This window comes from Zonotrichia leucophrys, chromosome 1A (assembly GCF_028769735.1).
Source record: "Zonotrichia leucophrys gambelii isolate GWCS_2022_RI chromosome 1A, RI_Zleu_2.0, whole genome shotgun sequence".
Lineage (NCBI taxonomy): Eukaryota > Metazoa > Chordata > Aves > Passeriformes > Passerellidae > Zonotrichia > Zonotrichia leucophrys.
This window is the reverse complement of record NC_088170.1, coordinates 24,855,815-24,877,976: the sequence shown is the minus strand read 5'-3', so window position 1 is coordinate 24,877,976 and position 22,162 is coordinate 24,855,815. Positions and strand designations below refer to the sequence as shown.

Here is a 22,162-nt window from a genome sequence, read left to right as displayed (position 1 = left end):
CTATGTACTTGGCTGATTGTGGCTCTCACTGGTTTCCCTGCACTTGGCAACACTTGTTAAACATTAAAGTACTATAAGGGACCAAACAAAACCATCCCTACTTGATTTTAATGATACAGACTAGAAAAAAAATCAGTCATTTAATTAATCTTCTTTACTTTTTAAAGCAACAGAATTTCCAATTGATATTTGCTTATCAGGCAGTGCACACTCACAAATTAACATGCTGTTTATATTCAGCAATAAAACCAGGATATGTTTTAATAAAAAAAATTAACTTAAATGGCTTTTAAAACTTCATTAATAGCATGGGTAAACCACTATTTTTCAAATCAGCAAGTATACCTGCAAACCTGTAATGTTTCTTTTAAATCCTCAAAGATGCATAAAAGCACCTTACAGAATGAATTTTACAGAATGAAAGGCCATTTATCTGATGCCAAAACATCACTGAAAAAACAACATTATATTCAAGGAGAGCTTTTCATTGGAAATCATAATCATTTTCTATTCTGACAAACACAGCTGTTCTAGGGCTGGATAATACCAAAATGGTCAGACAGTAAGATGGCTTTGGCAAAATAACTGTCTTAGTCATAAATTCGACCACAAATTTTAGGAACATGACACAAAGAAGAAAATTCAGGGGTATATGACCATAACTAATCATATTCTTCAGCTGGATATTGTCACATCATTTTCCTTGAATAATAAAATATTATCCATTGCCCAGAGAAAATGCTATCGTGACTCAACTTACAAAAGGAGTTTTACTTGGCCTCAGCACCAAAACCCCTCTTACATGTTCTGACACCAGTGACAAGGACAAAGGAACATTACACTTTTTTATTAACTGCCTTTATTAAAAATCTTCAAGAAAAATTACTATTTTTAGTTCACTAAATACCACATAAGAATCTCAATCCATTTGCCTAAGACTGATTTGCAACTATCAATAACTAAACCTGCCATTCTAATTTCTCTTTTTTGATACCTCCTTTACACTCCATAAGTTATCCAGTCAAGATCAACATATCTTTATCATATCTTTAACCATATCTTAAACATATCTTTAAAAAGAACAGCAACAACAACAAAATAGTGTTCCAGAGGTTTTTCTAAAGAGTCCCTTTTTGAATAGAAATCTTACAGGATCATATTTTGATCAAAATATTGACCATATTCTTATGTCAAGTTGTTTGTTCCTTTTGTTCTATTTCACAAACTCAAATTTATTTTCTGTTTCTAATTCTTACAATTTCTTCCAAGTTACTTTAACACTTGTAACTTCCTCTTCTGTTTATTGATCTAAACCAGGACATGTATCAGCAAAATCAGCCCTTGTCCGTACACAGGCATATTTTTTGACTCCTTCAGGGCAAAAAAAGAAAATACTTGTAACTTTCTGCTTTAACCTTTGCTGAAAATGATCATTACAAAGCAGAAACAGAAAGGCAGAAAAGGCAAGTGCATGTCAAGTGCAAGTGCAACTACCTCCATGTACACCTGTCTTTATGAACACTATTTTAAGTCATGAAAATATCTGAGACACAGATGCACTATTTTGTTCCTTCTAATGGCTTTTGGGGAAGGAAGGATGGTAGGACATGGTGTCTAGACCTACTGTCGCCATTTCTGCTTTGATAATCTCCTCCAGCCCTTAGGAGCTGCCATTTGCCACAGCCTTTCCATGGGAAACAGGCAGAAGGCTTGGACCACAACAGGTTGTGTCCTCTTGACAACTCTGCCTTCATGGAGTGGTCTAGTCTAATGAGCTCTTCTTCAACATAAAATGCTTTTATTAACATTTGTGCTCCATCTTTATTATTTCCAGTCAAACCCATATGCAATTGTGCCTGGCATGTGGAATACATAACATTGCTGAAGCACTGTCCATGTGTAGCTGCTTATATAGCACACACTGTAGTTTCCATGTTTCTTCTTCAGAAAATAATAACTAGAATACACTAACCAGTGTAAAGGGTTAAAGACCATTTGCTCCTGTTTGAGTCAGGATGGTAGGAAGATGAGTTAAGATAAGTATTTCAAGTATCTTGAAGCACCTGTCTAAATTTAAGCATTGGCAGCCACCAGCTAAACTGGGACAGCCTCCATACTTCAGGACAAGCACTCTCGGAGCTGCTCTGAACTTGAACCTGTTTGTTTCACTGACTGCATTTCAATGACTTTGATACAGGAAGCAGTAACAACCTACAGCCTTTTTATCTGAACAGAAAGACATTATTTTCATTACAAGATACCTCCTCTGTTACAATGCATTAGGAACAAATGGCTCCTGAAAGCACCTTCTGCAATCTGGGAACTGACCTGTTGCACTCACAAGTCATGGAAGAAAAATCAGCATCACACAAATGTGCACCCTCTGGACTTAATGGCATCCACAGACAACAGTACAGCTAAAATAGGGAAAACAAAAAGCTTTTCCTTTGTACCACGGCAAGTGAAGGGGTTCTAAAGCCATCTCTATTGTATTGTAAGACTTTCAACTAGTCTGATATCACCTTATGCTACCAATTCAACTAAATAAAAAATAAAACCTATTGTACGATTTTTAGGGATTTATCCAGCATTTCTTTCATTGTTAATGAGCTACTCCCACTCTTTTGTCACATTCAGAGATGCACATCATCACAACTTCATTGCACTCATGAATTGGCTTTCTTATAAACTACTATTCCTGAACAGAATATGGGGTAGTGGTTTGGAGTTTTTGTTTTGGTTTGGTTTTATTTTGTTATTTCATTGTGATTGTGCTTCCTAGTGCCTGAGGAACAGAAGTAAAAAAATGAAGTTTTTAGAGAGCCTTTCCAGTGACTGTATTACCAATCCTGTTCTTCCACATTCTTGCAGAACATGCTACATTGTAAATTTTCAAAGAGAATTACACCCAAAAGGGTGAGCGAGCCACTGCTTTCAATTTCTTAAATTCTCCTTTGCCAGAATGCAGGGAAGCTGTGCATTTTTCTTTGTGTAAAGTTTTAGTTGAACTGATCTCCTAATGCAGAATGTTGCTTTTGAGCGGAAGCAGTTTCCCTTTATTACTATCAGAAATAAATCTTCCTTCCATCACCTGACACTGAAAGAAGAAAAAGGAAATTTTAAAGATATGGAATAGAGTTAAAAAGGAAAAGGAAGTTATACATACAAGGGTTTAGGAAATAATTAATTGTTTGCATTATAAAGTCGGAGTCAGTAACAGGTCTCACTGCTGAGGTTAATTTAGCTTACATGGAAGGAAAAAATGAATATTCTTCCTTATTCCAGTCATCCTCTTCCTTGTTTTGATTATTGTTTGTCACTTCCAAAGGCATATTCTTTTGGGGGTACTTCTATAGCTACACTCCATCATAATGGTCTTGCCTGCACTGATTGCTGCCAGAATCTCCAACCAGCACACTTCAAAGCGTGCAGCAGGCTGACTGAACTGACTTCAGATATCTGGCTCCCTAGATGTCCTTTCATCCCTTCTCTTGTCTGGCTACAGCTGCTCATCTAGGGCTATGACTCCTTTAGTTCTGTCTGAGATGGCTCTCCCTCAGGTTGCTCTGGCTCTGGCTGTTGCCTTTGAGATGCAGCTGCCTTGTTTCTCCATTTTATTAGAGTCGGTTTTTCCATGCTGATTGTTGCTCCTCGTGTTATTCTTGCTGCACTCTCTCCTCCTCTGATGCTGCAGCTCTCCAGGGCTATGATTCCTGCTGTCAGTTATTTCTGGTGTGGAAAGGCTGTCACGCTTTTTGCTTTGATTTAACAATTCTCAGTTCTACTCTTGTGTTCAACAGGCTATATTTTCTATTGCACTTGGGATATAACCACTTTTCCCGTCATCGTGGGAGGACACTATCTCACTTCCAGCTGCACTGGGAAGACATATGCACTCTCTGATGCAACCTGAGAGCCTTGAATCATCTACCAGTACTGTTTATTAATGAACTATCACGACTTCTCATTTTTTCTCTACTTATTTGTGGCCCTAGTGGAGGACGACATGCTTCAATCTGAAGAATGACTAGCATGACGCTTTTCAAAGAGGCAAGCTTTACCCTCAACCATTTAAGTGGAAAAACATTGTGTGCTGCCAAGCTGTAGTGTCTGCTTCACTCTGCTTGTGGGATTACCTGAATGCCATGGGGTTTATGTCCTGGATTTCTTCACACATGCAATCACCAAGGATGAGAAAGTAGAAATGAAAAATATATTCAACTGTGAGGCAACTAAATAGCACATTTTCAATGGTCATTTCTGAAGTGTGTAGAAAAAGGCATGACTTTAGAATGACAGCTAAGTGTCTAGCAGAGATGGGTACTTTAATGGTGTCTGATTTATACCATATTGATGACAGTAAAGACAATGAAATAACAAGAACATTCTATGACTGTCATTTCACTGAACAAAACTTATATCAGAGAAATTTTCATCATTTCAATATCTTGTAGAAAATTGCAAAGAGAGAATAGAGATCACATGGACATTCCAAGCACTCAGGGAGCACAAGATGGACATTTAAATAAAAAGTTAAAAGACAATGAAAAAAAATCTAAAATGCAGGGAATGGATGCTGCACATAGTGGTAAACTCTCTAAAAATATTTTATTTAAGACAGTAGAAAAGTCCTCACTGATGGTCCTGACCCAAAGTTTAGTAGAGTCAAGAGAAAAAAATTCCTGACTAATGACTTACAGCAATTTAAAAAGTCACTCAACCAAAGACAACCAAAAAGTCATCCCAGAAACACCATTAATAATTTTCCTCCAGCAGGGCTTTGTGGCACCTGAAAATATTTGAGCCCACACCTGACCAGGTGAGAGCCTCCAGTGTAATTTTACAGTTTGGATTTTACCGACATACTATTCACCACAGCATTTATACCAGTAGACACTAGAGAGCTAGAGGAATAGGCTCTATTCTGGGTATCTAATAAATAAACTTATTTCCAAAGCTGCTTTTCAGTGTAAGGAATGAATGCATGCATACAAGATTTTCTAGGAAAGAAACAATGTAAGATATGTTAAATTTGCTCTAATTTATCCTCAGAAGGAACAGTGTAAGGTTTTTCAAGGAAGGTACTGAAAAGGAAAGCTACAAAATAAATCAGGAAAGTTTCTTCCTATTAAACAATAGGCATGTATGCTGTTAATGAAACTTTTATGCTTCCTATTATATAATGAAGCTTGTATCTTAAACCAAAAGGATAAACAGCTACAGAGTACAGCAGACAGACAAATTACCAGACAGGAACAAACAAGACCTCGTAGGTGAAAGAGCGGTTATTTTAATCTCCCCACCTATGAAAGTGTATAAATAAATTCTGCTACTGCCTTTTTCTAAGGTAGTTTGCTAGATTTGGTAACTGGGCTCAAAATTTACAGGATCATGCCCTGGTATGAACACATCCAATGTCACCTAAGGGGAACTGGCCACCAGAGCACTTAAGTGGAGAGATGCTGCTGTATCCACTAGGCATGGCCACTGTTACTTAAAAAGGAACATTTACACAGATAGATACAAGACAAGTTTTGTACTGTAATCTCCACAAAAAACAGACCGATCCTATTAGCCTGCATAAAACAGCTATCAGTATACAGATGTGTCATATTGTCCTATTTGTCATTTCAATGTAAATGAAAATTACTCAATGGTTGCAGTGTTCATAAAATTGTCAGGTACTACAGTTAACTGTAAGATAGTGCTATTACTGTATAAATTAGCAAAAATAATTAGATTGGAATATGAAGATGCTCATGTAAGATAAGTCTTTGAACCTATCAAGGTCTAGCTATCACCAGAAAGCATATGATTGAAAGATTTAAACTATGGGAATATTCAGTATGCTAAAAGCTGCTGGCTGTTATAGGTTAATTGACCTAGAGCAATATTTTCCAACATACCTAAGGGATTTTTGAAAATGTTACTTGGGCTCTTGGGCAACTGCAGCATTTTAAAATTTTGTCATAAGTAATTTGTGGTTTTATATTCCATCATAGGTACTTATTACATGGTCACATATACCCACACATACACACACACTGATTTGCCCATCCTTACAGACGTATGATCCTTTCATTTAAGAAGACCAAGGTGAAGTTATTGCAGTGTAGGAATAGTTTATGACTACAAGAGAGGATAACATCTCTTTTTCATCCCAGAATGAGCAGGTTCAGACACCAAGTCAGTTCTATGCTGCTTTGCTACAGTCTCATGTTAGGCAGAAAGTGATGCAGAAGAAAAGATAATTTCACACAAAGGCCACAGTCAAAAGACTCTTGCAACTGAATCATCATCAGAGAGCTCCTGTACAAGAAGGCTGCAGGCAGCAGCCACTGTGTCACACAGCAAACACATATGGCCATGATACACAATTTTATATGTCATAGCCTGTAGCAGAGAATAAGCAATATGGTATGGTGGGAAACACCAGCTTTCAGGCCATGTGCTAACAGCAAGCCCAGTCATGTTATGGAGGAGGGAAAACCCTCTCACTCCTGCGCAGAAGCTGCTGAATCCAGAAACTGGCCAGAAGACTTCCAAATCATTGAAATGCAATTCAAAATTGATTGAATTTAATATCTATTCTTTCACCAGACCAGAAGGCAGTTTCTCCACTCCCAGTGTTCAGCAATGACTTCAGAGTTTTTACTAGCTGACAGTAAAACTCTTATGCATAGAAAAAACTTTACATTTAGATTTAGCCCTTGGTAAATTTTCTAGAGAGTTGCAATAGGACAAAAACTACATATCCTTTTGCTTTTTAAAGCATCTAACACAATTCAGACCCTGTCAAAAAAATACATAGTAATAAAAAGCCCTAAATCTTGTTAGTGAATTTTGACAGCCTCCCAAGTTTATTTATAACATTTACTAACACTTGATATGTTGAATGTAATTGGCTATAATCACTTTAGAATATTCCAAATGCATTCCACACAGATTAGTTTCCCATAAATAGTTTAACAATGGTATTTCGTTTACAGGTGGAACATGATCTTCTTATAGCTTCTGACTTATCTGTATCATATAGATAAGCTTAGTTAGTCTCACCTTTTTATAGGCAATCCAGTCAAACACCCTGTCGATGTCTGAGGCTTGCTGTACTTCCTGGGATACTGGATGTGAACTGGCCAACCCATCCAGCAACATCACTTCGTGTAGGACATCTGTCAGAAATCTCTGCTTTTCCTGAAATACAGCATACGCAGTAGTATCACAGACAAATACATATTTACAGAAATTCAGAAATGATGCACAGTTACCAGAGGCAGTTGGCTACCATTACTGTTGACTAAAATCAGACCTTCTGCTTTGAATGTAAACCACCATGACCTCCTACAATCTTGAACAGGTATTTGGAATAGACTCAGACTTGAGATCCTTTGCTGCAGGGAAACTTGACTGAAATTAAAAGAGCATTAAATGAATCAAAATGCATCCATATGTGCAGACTGGAATTCTGATTATGATTATTCATACACACAAGGAGTGGGGAGAGAGGAAACCAGCAAAATCTTCAATCACAAAAATAGCTGTCCTCGAGCTTATTGCATATGCAGGTACAAAAATTTTTGACAAAGATGGGTAAATACAATTACTACTTTTTATTTAGTGAAGTTTAAGTTATTTGGCTCTTAGTGACAAGTTCACTTAGCAGATTAGTGTGGGACAGTACAATTAAGAAAGCTCACAGCAGTGTCACCGCAGATGCTTGCACTCTTTCATGACTCTGGTATAGAAATCCTTCCTCCTCAAGAGCTTGAGCCATCTACAGACTTTGTAATTTCCATCTGAAGAAAACCATTATCATGTCTCTTCACAAGTGGGAAAAGAGCTGCATGCAGTTTAAATGACATAGTCAAAGTCACAGCTACATCAGAGGCAGGTACAACCCAAACAACATCCAACACAAGCATTTGTTTGATTACCTTCTATAAATATGGATAGCAGAGGTATTTCAAAACGGCTGCCTATTTACTCTGGCAGCAACACTAATGAAATGTTCATGTATACTCTATGCATTGTGCTGCAGTCATTTGTACAGTACAACTAGATGGGGCTTTTTCAGCTGAGAAATGACATGCCCTCCTCATACTGCATTCACATAGATGTCTTTTATCCAAAACACTTTGTCAGGAAAGAAGAGCTTTATTTACTTGCTTTATCAAGTCACAAATAAATGCAAAGAATGAATTAAAAATTACATAAGGATTAAATAAGCTTTTTCACCTGAAATGGCATATCTCAAACTTCATCTAAATTATAACAATTCCTGAATCGATGTCAACCTACTGCCATGATATAAAGAAACTGGGGAATGCAGCATTTTTTTCAAAAGTCACCTTGATGTCATTAGGTAAAATACACACACAATTGCATAATAAATTCTATGTTTAATTTCTTGGGTGGCAAGGTTTTGGTATCTATGTGTTACTTTAAATTATTTTTATAAGACAGCTGAAAAACTCTCCCAGTGTGGATCTATCTAGAAATAAACCTTTATGTTAAAATTCATTAGAGCACAAGAAATGTACCTTGAGCTGACTGCATATCCAGGCAATTAAAAACACAGGGTGCAGGAAAGCCAATTACCTACACACTCTTAGTGTTCTCATCTGGCTGCATGAGGTAAGGTTTGTAAAACAAAAACTAATGTCTTTTTCATATCATTGTTAATTTTCTTAGGCATAAGCAGTTAGTAACTGTCCTTTTTTAATGGGAAAAAAAGTGTAGAGAAACAATTATAATGACAGTTCTACTCTGGAGGAAATTGCTGAGGTGTAAAAATTGTAGATATTTTTGTTACACTTCACTCACATTCTTTATCAGTCAGTTACAAAGCCCCATACCATACAAATGTATGATATGTAACAGATACAGGTGGAACACACCTGTCTCCAAATTCAGGTTTGGATCCCAAAAGACAAACAATTGTGTGAGTAGACTGTTACTGTTTGGAATTAACTAACTAAAAGGACCTTGGATAACCACAAATTAATACCTTAAATACAGAACCAGAATAAAGAATATCAGCACATGACAAACAAAGCGAAGATGCAAGAAGAAAACTATGCATTTGAAAAGAACAGGATACATTTTGGTTTTCTCTTTGTTTCTTTGGTTATGTCCTGAAGGACTGAAAAGGAGAACCTCAGATTCATGACCATTCATTCAAGTTACGTAGCTGAAAAAACTTCCTTGAAATTTACGGCGGACTGTCACACTGCGATACAAATGGAATAGTTAGTATGCCTCCGAAAATGCAAACCTACAGTTTACTCGGAATTAAGAAGGCTTTTGACCTATAAAGCTAAATTTCTTGAACTAAAATGATTTCCACAACATTCCCAGCCCTTCCCTTTAGAATAAAGCCCCTGAGAGCAGATTGGAGAAGCAGACAAATATAACTCCAGGAGGCACAGACAGACTGCTGGTTGACAAGGGACCTACACCTTGAAGAGGTAACAAGCAGCAAACGTGCAGGAAGAAACTGAAACTGCCTTAATTATGTTGACAAAACACTACTTAAGCTCTTGAAGTCCTAATATCACATTAAGGGAAAAAGGTCAATAGGTGTGACCAAACTGCTTATACAGATGGAAGAAGGGCTTCTATTCCCTAGTTATTTTACCCTGTGCATAGAGTGGAATTGATCTGTTCTAACTGACACCTACAGGAGTAAAGAAACACTCATGACAGAAATGGTAAAGGAAATCAATCTTGGAATGTGTTTAATGAGACCAGCAAGCCGGCAACATGATAGGTGTCAGGTTTGCAGCTACACATTGAAACAATGACAAAATGCTGTTAAAGATGACCATTCCCTGAGGGAGTTCAACTGCAAGAAAAAAGGCAAAGACTGTGATCCAGCTGTGAGGAAAAGAGGGCTTCAGGTGAGTCCTGCAGCCTTGCTTGGGAAGTGTCAGTAGCCACGTGCAAGTGCAACGCTAACACAGAGCCAGGGCTCTGAGCAGGAAGGATATCACAGCAGCACAAGGTGAGTCTGAAATAAGGACAGAGCTGCTTCCACACAAATTTGTGCCTCACTTTAAAGACAAAGAGGAAGCTCCTCCACTCCCTGTCTTCCTATTGCGCACTTGGAATCCCAACTCTCCATCTCTTCTCCTCAGAGCTTTTCTTGAACTGTGTATAGTCAAAGTCTGAGACACCAGACCTTTGTTGAAAATAAAACATATGACAATCATATCTGGTGGTTCTCTTTCTTATTCTTTAGAATGCTTCCAGGTGCAGGGACTGAAGTGCTGTTATCAGATGAACATGTCTTTAAAATATCTACATTTTCTGACTATTCCCAAACATCTGTGGTCACTAGACTCAAGTATTTGTCTCTTCATAGGAATGATTTCTTTCAGTCTTCACCAGTAAGACCTTCTCTGCTTTGCACAAGATTTCCGTGAAAGACTTATCCTTTTTCTGTGCTGTCCCCTCCCTAGCCAACACTCAAATTCACCTTGTTCTGAGATAGTGGCCACTCTTCATGTATAAATGTCCTGTACCTTCAAGAAGCATTTACCTTCAAGAAAAATGTATTGTGTTTAACAGGGTAACAATGATGTAATGGAGAGAGGTTGCTGCTGGTGATTTTACAATATCATATTGAGGTATAATGTAAGAACAAAAGCATGACAATAATGTAATACTTAAAGACAGTCACGTAATTTTTAATTTCTAAAAATTAATACGAAATACTGAGGAAAAGAACTAAAATGAAAGGAAAAAAAAAAAGGAATTAAAGAAGCACCATAATGAAAGCCCAAACTGATAATTAGTACGCAAAAGAGATCAAAGGCCTCAATATTAAAGGCATTGCCTTTGTTCTGGGACAGCCATTTGAACACTTTATGGACTGCGAAATCTACATGAATAAAGCTTAACATTGGTGTGCAAATCTGAAAATGACCTTGCTGACAAATTTTCTGAAAATATCATCTCCACAAGAGCTTTAGTAGCCACCAAGAATACAAAGAAGATAAGTGATCTTTCATGCCTAAGAGAACAAGCATTTGCAAGACACAAATATTTGGGTTTACATGGAAAGTGCACCCTAGGGAAAAAGAAACAGGGGCAAATTTTTTAAGCAACCAAAAAACACCAGCATATACACTACCAGCAGCTGAGTTCTAACAAAATGTATTACAGGATGAAGCTTAAAAAAACAGAGGAATATAACCTATGAGGAAATCTAAGGTTTGGTAAAATACATTAGGGCCAGATAAGATCCACTGAGAGCCGAAATCAAGTTCTTTCTGTCTACATGCTTACAAATCCTAAGTTGTCATAGCACAGGAAGTCTCCTGAGTACTTGCAAACGACAGCAATGTTTCCTTCTTGCTTTCCAATAGTAATCTTTTGTAAATACCTTGAGCAATTGAAAAACTGGGGTTTTTTTAAGTTTGCATCTCTGATGTGTGCCTCAATTATGTGTATAATTTACTGAAGGAGGCCTGGAACGCATTCTACATTGATCACCTGCAAACATGTCACAGTTCCATATCTACCTTCATAACCCTCTTTTCTGCATTTCCTGTCAAAGATCTTGCAAAATGTATTGAGAAATTTTCACACTGACTGACAAAAAGGCCTATTTCATTCTCCAAGATCATGTTTTGCCACCACATTTGTAGTAGCCTTCACTGAAATAGAGTCATTAAGCAAACAGATGAACAGAGTTTTCCTCATGCATTTGCCTTTAGAGCATTTTAAAATATTAGGCAACAAAGTATGAAGCTTATCCTCTAATTCAAACACCACAGAGGAAATTTGTAAAGGAAAATCATCTCAATTCAAGAAACAGTAAATAATACTTAAATGAAAAGTGGCTTTATGATGTAGTTGGCATACTGAGTCAACTTCCAGCAACTACTGTCAGAGGCTACCATTCATGAAAATACTTTTCAGGTATTGCACACCTAGACTGTGCTTCAATCTGAAAGTGATGAGATTCAACAAGTTAAGTCCTGAAGGAAGCAAAGATGTTATGCAGACACACCAAAAATTACTTACCAGTTTGTGCTCCAAGTAACTGCACACTGCCACAACTTTCAAATAAAGTGGTAGCACATTCAGGATTGCTGAAAATTTGAGAATCGGTCTTTCAGTTAAGAATGCCCTCAAAAATACAACTGAACTTTTCTATTGAATTTCCCATAACAACCATACTTTCTGATGAAGCGCATATTCTTGTTTCAGCAGGGAAACCCTGTAATGAGACCTTGCTTTGAGGCAAAAGTTGCTGCAAAGTTTCTCATCTTTATTGAAGATGAAGTGTCTACTGATTCAAAATTATGTGAAATTCAGACAGCTGAGTGAAGTTTTTTTCTGAAATGAAAGCTTCATCTAAACCCTGAACTCAGAAGGTTTGAACTCACATTACTCCAAAGCTCCCATCGTAATGTCATTTAAACTGCTGTCTCGAGATGAGTAGAAAATGACACGAAGCTAGGAGACTGACATTCTCCAAACCCCTACTTAATCTCCTGAATAAATGTTTCATCTAAATGTTGATCTTCACTTATGTCTGATCTCTAACTGTTAAGAGTTAACTACTTAAAGAATTCCCTATATTAATCTACTTTGCCAGAGCATTAAAAAAATGCAAACCTGTCTTTAGGAAGTAAACATGGAAATGGAAATTTTTTTCTTATTATAAGCAAAATTTAGTATAAGGATTTCTTACCTGGTATGCTTAAAAAGGGCTAGTAATTAGGAATCAGATCATGCACCTTACCTTTACAATCTCTTTTTTTCCCGCCAAAGTCAATTATACATGAGATTCTAGTTAATTTTACACTGAAAGCTTCCCCCGTAGTCAAGTAAAAACAAAAAATCATACAAGGATTGACTTCACTGAGCAGTTACTGGAGGAAAAACACTCCATGTGGTATTAATTAAAGCCTTACTTTACACCAGCATGGGGAGCCTTTAACCAAAAAAAGAAAAGATGAAAGTAGTTTTAAAAAACGAGAGGCTGAATTCCTCTCCCTTAATGCTGAGCCAGCATGATATTTATGTTGGGTTAGAAGGATCAAGCAGGCTATAGCTCAGGTCTGAAATGCCAAAATAATAATGAAATAAATCAAAAAGGTCCATATCTTAAGTCTACTTCAAAACTTGTAATGATTTTCTGGGTTTTGTATGAGTCCAACAATGGCTTAGAAATTTTTACTGATGGAGGCAAATGCATTAGGAGGCATGTGAGACAAAGCACTTTAAAGATATGCATGTGTCCAGCGGCTGAATTCACTCATTATTACAACCAAGTCAATGAGAAAGATGGGCAACTAAGATCATTTATCTATTTCTTACTTATTATGATACAGACACATTGATACACAACCTCATTATTACTTTCAGTCGTCTGTAGTAACAGCAGGATTGTCCAGACTGTGGAACCTAATAGTGTAAAGAAAGCACAGCTCACTTAAGGAAGGAGGAAAGATACCCTTCTATACAGGTAAAAAGTTTTCAATTTAATAAGAAAAACTAATTTAAAATTTCATTTTTAAGAAAAATTCTGGCAGATATGACCATCTTTAATTATAAAAGTAGTAAGCAAATAAGAAAGTAGAAAATCCTATCCCAAGGCATTAATGGATCAAGAAGACATAGGATCCAAAGCTACTGCTGGTGTGCTACACCTTGACTCAGCCAGTGAAGTTGTCAGCAAAGTTAACTTTTATATAATAAAAAAAGGGAGAAGGCAGCTGGGCTCTGTGAAATGCTTTCTCAGCACCAAGCCAGGTACTGACTGCTAAAGTATTTAATGCTCATTTGATGGATGTATGGTCAAATTACATGCCAGTAATTCCTGCTGTCATAGTCCTCAAAATCTAACCCGGTACCAGAGACATTCAAGGACAAACATGATGGTTCCTTCTACCAGAAAATATGGAGGGAAAAGACCAGCCAATAAATTTCTGGATCTGCAAGCCTCAGCTGAATTCCTTCCTTTACAAAGCCACATGCAAAGGACTTCAGGATATGAGAGAAACAACCCAAGAGAAAGATGGAATATACAGCTGCAAACAGGCCTCTGAAAGGAGGAAGGAGAGCATGGTAGATGAGAAAATACAGAGCACTGAAGTGGAAATTACCATCATGGAGTTTTCCACTCTAATTTTCTCTGATTCTAAAACCAGCAAAGGCCCCTTCCACAAAAGTGAGATTACCTTGTATTGGTCATAAGATCTTACAGCTCAAGAACTCACATCCAGCTGTGGTTGCTTTTTGATGACATGGAGAAACAACCATAGGGGAAGCCTCTAAAACAGAAATCTTGCCTTTTTCTAAATCATGAAATAGCAACAGCCAGGGAATTCACATGCAGATGACTATTCTGAGCACACATGATCAAGCAAAATTTCCTAATCTCAGAGGAACACTTTGCAAACACAGCTTTCTTTATAAAATCATCCTGACAACATAGAAACAACTGTTTAAAGTTCCCAGACCTTTAAGAATGAAATCTAGCAGTAAGAATTTGAGGCATTTCAGAATTAGAATTTAAAAAAACTCTTAATTTGGAAGACAGGCAAGGCAAGAGGATGAAATGGGAAGAATGGTGAATTCCTTCCCATGGCAAATGTCTAATCACTGTATAGCAGAGAGAGCTTTCCTGCAAAATTAAACATAGCTTCATCTTCACAAGGTAAAAAGTAACATGCAGGGCCTTCTTTTTTTAGCTAAAGGAAGGAAATGAGAAATTCTAGCTTTAATCTGAAGCGACTTAGCTTTGGAAAAGGATATTAAGACACTGGGATAATAATTAAGAATCTCAGCACAGAAAGCTCATCTTCCTGTTTTAAAACCAGCAAAACTTCATTCCCTTCCTTGGGAAAGTTCTGATGTATTTTACATTAATTGTAATGGATAATGGACACTTCCATCAGAATGCCTCTTCATTCTCTTTTTCACCCAAAATTTTAATCACAGAATAATCTGCGCTGAAAGGGACCCACAAGGATCACCGAGTCCAAGTCCTGGCTCTGGAGAGGACCATCACTAAGAGTCACACCATGTGTCCAACAGCACCGTCCAAACACTGCTTCAACTCAGATGGACTTGGTGCTGTGACCACTTCCCTGGGGAGCCTGTTCCAGTGCCCAGCCACCCTGTGGATGAAGAACCTTTTCCTAATAGCTAACTTCAACCTCCCCTGATATCTTCAGGCCATTCCCTCAGGTCATCAGGCATCACAGATCAGTGCCTGCCCTTCCTCTTCCCCCCATGAGGAAGTGGTAGATTGCTATGAGGTCCCCTCAGTCTGCTCTCCTCTGGGCTGAACAGACCAAGTGACCTCAGCTAGAGGATCCAGGACATAAGGACAGCAAGGGTTTAATAAGGACTGGATTTCCTTTCTCATTAAGATTATGCAAGCATGATGAAGTATGGCAGTAGATGCCTTCTGGACAACACAAGAAATTCCTGACATGCTGGAATGCTCAATAAAGTGTTGCAGCTCCACGGTAGTTGGCACTGTTATCCATTCATCTTTCCTATTGTAAAATAGTCTATGAGACAATTAAAGAAAAACTGATAAAATGAAAAATGGCAGGGGGAAGAAATATTTAAGAAAGCTAAAGAACCTGGAGAAGAAGGAAAAGCTAAGACATAGGTTTCAGACAAGAATCATAGATCCCTGTTTTGTGCAGAACTTGGTGCTTTTGGTTTAAGTAGTATTGGTATGAAAATGCCTAAAAGACAGCTCTTCTCAAGAGTCTCAGGTTCAGCCATACCAAGGCTGTGAATGCCTGATAAGATGGAAACTGAAAAATGCTCAGCTCTGCTAAAAGAGAAACATTTTCAGACAAGTCATATCAAAACTTTCGTGGTTTATAAGCCTTAATGGTGAAAGCTTACATTCCTGTAGCCTATAAATATCAACAACTTAGAGAGGAAGCTGTGGATAGATACCATTTTTTCAGGTGTACTCATTGCCCAAGTTGCATTTCCAGACAAAAGTGCTTTTTCTGGAATGGACTACCAGTCTTCTGCTTCTACATTTATCCAAAAAAGAATGTGACAAAAAGTCTTTAGTAAGCTAAAAATAAGCTGATTTTTACATTTTAATCCATGGGCATCTTGCACAAACCTTCAAGGTTAACATTTCAAAACTATGAGGGAAAGAAGTCAGCTATCTAACTTTCCCAATTCTTTAGAAATAAAGAGAATTTTAGTTTATCACTCTTTTCCTGACACAAAGAGTTGTGGTAACATACATCATACATTTTTTTATTTATAATTCATAGGTATGAATTACTACTGACAAAACACCAAACAGAATACTGGAATATTGCACTATTTGGCCATCAGGACAGAAAATAAGGTTTGTAGTTCTTGTTTTTGCAACTTGTACTTCATCCTTCTCTTCTAAAAAACAGTTGCTTGGAACAGTTTCTCTTTTTATACATGATTGCTTCAATTTTTTCAAGTTTACAAATGTCAGTCAATATGTTTAAACAGCAAATGCACTTTATAGCAATAACAAAATTTTCAGCAAGTCAAATTTCAGTAACTGTAACTTTTGCTTCCTGTTCCTACAATCTATGTAAACAACATGCTGAAACACAACAGTATTGATTCCTACTGTAGTAGTCTGCAAAAAAATGAAGTATGATTAAGCCATTTTGAGTTTCATCTCATTTTGTCATCATTTAAATATGTCAATATGATCATTTTTATACCAAAGGCCAAAGATATCCAAAGCCTTATGAACAATATATGTCTCCCTTTTTTTTAATTTAAGGAAAAACTTGATAGATTAATACTTTTTCAGGCACAGCAATATTACGTAGTTAATTTTAATTTATGCAGCACATTTCTGATTTCCCAGTTTAACTGCCATCCCCTGCTCAATCCACTCTTCTTGCCTGTATTCTGCTAGAATGCCAAGATTTCACATGATGGGCATGTTATTTGCATAACAGTGAACATTATATTAATTCCACAGAAATTTCAAGCAAATATACTATATTCCAAATGACTTCTTAAGCATAGTAATTCTGAATTTGTTAGACTGATTATGTGAAGAACAAATGACTGATGATTTGAAGATAAAATTCAGTGTATAAATGTTGTCATCTATGACACTTCACTATGCTAAAAACACAAAGGCCTGCCAGATTTCATTGCATTCATAATTAGAATTATTACATTGTAATTCAGGTTGTGTTCTTTATAAAGATTAATAGAATGAGTTTTAACATAGCCAAACCCAGGGAAACCCAACAAGCCTACCTATGCAACAAAGTTGTCAATTCAAATAAAGGTTTGTTTTCCTTTTCATAATGCAACTATAAATCATAATTGACACCTGAAAGAAAAAATAAAATACTACAAAGAATTCAAATTTCACAAGAAGCATAACTAACTCAAGAGTAACCTGTATACAACTATTTTTTAAAAAATTGGTTTTAACTCATAATTATAGCATCTTCATTTTATGGTGCCATAAGTTAATGGGATAAGTATACTCAAGAAAGCACATAGAAATGGAAAAAATATTCAGACATTAGTTTTTAAGAGCTTAAGCAAAACATCCACGCTCCAAAAAATCTGTCAGACAATCATGACCTATAATAAATATTTTGCCACATAATCAAGCATATATAAGCACAAAAGGTTAGCAAACATTAGCACGCGTCCAAAGGACAATAAAAATCTCTATTGGAACCTTCAACACGGTCTCATATATGACTTCCTTGTACTGAGGTCTCATCTCTCTTATTTTTCTTACAAATATAATATAGCTAGACTACAGCAATTCATAAAAATTCTGTCAAGAAACAATATGATATAACAGAAGGACTCCAAAATAATGTCCCATTATGGAATTCCCAGTTCCCTCAGAGAGTTCCTGTATTTGCACACTGGTTGAAAAAGCACGTCCCACTGTGTACAGCTACAAACCATACCAAAACATAAATTCTCAATTTATGCAACCTATGTTAATTTAACATTTACTTTAGATATGCAAACAATACCAGGAAGATTAAAAGAGTATATTTAGGGAGACAAGAACAGAATACTGTAAGAAAAAACATGCTCATTTTCATAGAATGTTTTAGCCAAACATTTCTTTCCAATTTATCTTGTGGATAAAATTTAATGTTCTCAATGTTTTAAAAAATAGTCCATGTTAAATCATAACTGCTTTAATCAAAAATATTTCTAAGCAGAGAGACAGTAGCTATTTTAATGCTGGGTTACGGTAGACACGACATTATTTCTTTTGCAATAAATTGCAGATTACACTTTTGCAATGCTGTAAAATTACTTCACACCTAGCAATTTTGTTTCATTCGTCATCTGATACTTGCACGCATCATTTGGTACTTTTCAGCAGTCCCTGTCTAACAGCAGAGCAACTTTTCTGTGGAGTCTCCACACTAACAAAATAGAACTGACTTACCATGTTCCACCCTGGGTAGAGGTAGTCTGTCCCAACAAACTCAAAATAGTGAGCAAAACCTTCTTTCAACCACACATCCTCCCACCAAACTGGAGTCACAAGGTCACCAAACCACTGGAAAAACAAAAAGTTCACATGAACAACTTTAACAACCTTTAGGAAACCATGTTTGCATATATTTCACCTAGACAAACACATTCTCCACTTGTATTAATAAAACAGTAGTTTTTACCTCACACTGAAATTCACTAACTGTATTTCTCCTGTGCTAATTAATTCAACATTACAGGATGAACAAGTTAATGAAGTAAAACATTAGAAAAGAACAAGCAGGGCAAAAGAAGCATTGAGGACAGTATTCACAGTGTCAAGTTTAGTTCTCTGAAGTAGATGCTCACCTAGGTTTAACAGACTAACACACACTGGACAGAAAAAGGCTTCTAACTCAAGTAATCTGATCCATTACATGGGAATTTCATCATGCATAGTGTGAATAACAAAAAACATATATATGAGAATGGGAACACATTCTCCACCCCAGACCTAAATTTTAGCATTTCTTTCTCCCTGCTCTCTGCCCACTAACATCTACCATACTACTGATGCTCCTCTCCTTGGCAGGTTTCTTAAAGAAAGCAGCTTTACACAACAATGCCAGCTCTCTGTGGGTAGGACTCAGAAGCTAAAAAGCAGGAAGTTGATGGCATTTAGACAAGATACTAGGGTATGTGAGATACCCACAAAGGCCCAGGAAATTTCATATATGACTTAAAGGACATGAGCAGCCTTCACAAACAGCAATCAGAAGCAGAGGTATCTGAAATGGCACAGCCTACCTGTGTATATTCAAAGGAGCCCTACTTGAGCTGCCTGCCTTTCCCATTTCCTCCAGATGATTCTTCAACATCCCCACTGACTTCAATCTAATTTATCATGGACAGAAATCTCGAGGATAACTAAACTCCATAAACTCCACAAGTAAATAAAGATCATCAGCTGAAAAGAGGATAAGGGCCTGAGCTGAGGGCAAGGCAGGAACACAACCTGTTCACAGAGTATACCTCAACAGACACAACTCTCATAGTACAGGACTTGTACATGTCAGAGGGATTTTACACAGAGCTAGGATGATCACTGGAAAACAGATGAGGACTGGAATTCATAGGAAACCAGATGTCATATATTCTATCTGCTGATGGATGGTCCTGTTTAAATTATTATTTCAATGCTTGCAATATGTAACCTGAATAATGTTACACCAGTGGTAAGAACAAAAACATTGACAGTATTATGAAAACCTATTTCATACTCTCTGTAGCATCTCTTCTGCCAAAAAATAACAAAACTTTGTTGAAGTAACATTATCTTCCAGTTTTCTCTTAATATTTATAAAAATTAGTTACAATCAAGAGAGATAATTTTGAGCTTTCATGTGTAAGCAAGCTCTAAAAATACAGAGAGGGAGCAGAAAGTATTCTAGAGGGAAAAACTCAGGTCAGAGCAGAGGAACTGATGCTGAAGTGTAATGAGAGTGAGGAAAGAGTGAAAGCAGAGATGGCCCATAAGCAGTTTGATTTCATGACAGCTGGCTTGTTTGAAGGGTTTGTCTGGGACCTGAATGAAAGATGTCACTTCTGAGCATGTCTTTGTGGAGTGAGAATGACATGCACAGAAGGATCCATAGTGATGTGAACACTGGAGCTTCAAAGGACAGACTAGCAAGCAAAGACCAGACTAGCTGGAAGATTACCAGACAGCTACATAAGGTTCAGCAAACAGAATTCAAATGAAAACAATGAAGAAAAAAATGGCAATGAATGTCTCCGAAGACCACCTTAAGAATTTAGAGAGAAAAGATGAGAAGAAGTGCTAGAAGTCATGTTCATACACTATGTGAAGCTAAACTTAATGCACACTCAGTATGCATAATGTAGTTGAAGGCTATCAGTAAATTAACTCTCTACAAAGCCACTAAACATAGATCCTGATCTTAAGAACATGTAACTGAAAAGACAAAGAAATGCTAGAAATATATTCATATAGCTTCTGCAGAATTTAAAACAATAAAATGAATATAACTTTCATATACCAAGAAGTATGGAAGCTAAATTCATACCAGAGTAGGCTGCTTAAATGATTTCTAATGACTAAACATAACAGCATTTATTATAACAGAGTTTATTTCCTGAATTACAGGAGTACTACTGAACAAATATGAAACCAGTGGTACAACTGTCATTTTGAACTATGACTAATCAGAGAGAATTTTAGAAAATAAAGGTTTTAAAGTCCATAATACTTCATCCTGTAATTTGAATTAATAACATTAATTTATGTTATTGCTACAAAAGAGAATTTCTTCAACTCCTTTTTGAGTTTTATGGGTTCATTTGTTAATGATACAATTAAAATTATTTGTTTAATTATCCACCTAAAGAAAGAATTGTTTCAAAGACATTAAACCAGTATGTGATATCAATATGACAATGTAGGGAATTCACTTAACTACTTTTGAACAGTATCAGAGTGAGTTATGGATGTCAGAGACAGAGCAGTACCCAGAGGCTGTAAGCAAGAAAGCCAAATTTTCCAGCAGAAAGGTGCTATTATCTTCCTAGGTGTTACATGTCTCAAAGGAAAACTGTAATTAAATTTCTTTAAGTAATTATTTATTTATTTGTGTATTTGACTACAGGCTCTATCTCCCTGGAGTGAAGACCATCACTTCATTTTGAAATGTATTGATCACATAAATTTCTATTCTCCTTCAGGTATTATGTTCAACCTGATATGCAGAAAGTACTTAATTTACAGATACACCGAAAGGACACACGTTTCTATACATTTTTTTAGAGATTATTAAAAAAATGTTGATTTAGAAGTTTTTAATTTTCTTTCTGCTTTCATGCTTCTGTAACTCAATCTGTCACACCAAGTTTTGTGCTCAGGTGGGAAAACTATCACAAAAAATCATGATGCATAAATTCAAATGACTCTTTCTTCAAAGGCTATAGGTGGAACTGATCTATGATATGCAAATAAAACTGATTACTACCTTAAAAGAATTATTTTAATAAATTATGGTAATTATTTCAGGCTATCAAATTAAGCTGGTGGAAATACATGTGTTTTGACCAACTCATCTTTTGGAGCTCGGAGGACAAGATTTTATGCCAAAACACTTATGACCAATTTTCTTTTTAATTAAACAAACAAATATTCTGAAAGAATACTCAAGCTGAAATAGCAAAAAATAGCACCCTACAAAACTATTGAACCAACACTACTGAAGTAACTTTTATGCATCTCTCCCAACATGTGTACCTAAAATACCTGGTCAAACATGAGAAGTCAGCTATGAAGAAACTGGACATGAAATCCTTTCTTACACACTTTTTACTTGGCTTTTAGCAACCACTGAATTTTTCCTTTTGCAGCACTGTCTCTCATTTTTATCTGTCTTGAGCACTGTGCTCAAGCATTAATACAGAGCAGGTTTGGTAATTACAATTCTTAAAAAGTCAAATCTAAAGGCAAGAATCCGGATTTTTAATGTTCATCTGGTTTCTCTAATCTTGGAAACATTAGCAAAGAAATTGCTGTGTTACTCTAAGTAACAGGTCTCTCATACAGATCAGTTTACTACATGCTCAGATATGTTCCATAAATCTTGAAGTCATGGATTTAAAGTCAGGGAAACTGGACAATGACACAATTAAAATAAAA

General features: G+C 36.5%; 1 protein-coding gene across 1 annotated transcript in view; it reads right to left on the bottom strand.

The window, feature by feature from the left end:
* TRHDE (thyrotropin releasing hormone degrading enzyme) overlaps nt 1-22,162 on the bottom strand; it is a 210,510-nt gene that overhangs the window by 104,872 nt on the left and 83,476 nt on the right. Inside the window, exons 5-6 of the mRNA XM_064701951.1 lie at nt 18,437-18,550; nt 7,057-7,194 (exon numbers count right to left, since the gene is read on the bottom strand). Coding sequence (XP_064558021.1) covers nt 7,057-7,194; nt 18,437-18,550 — 252 coding nt within the window. The remainder of the gene's footprint in view (nt 1-7,056; nt 7,195-18,436; nt 18,551-22,162) is intronic.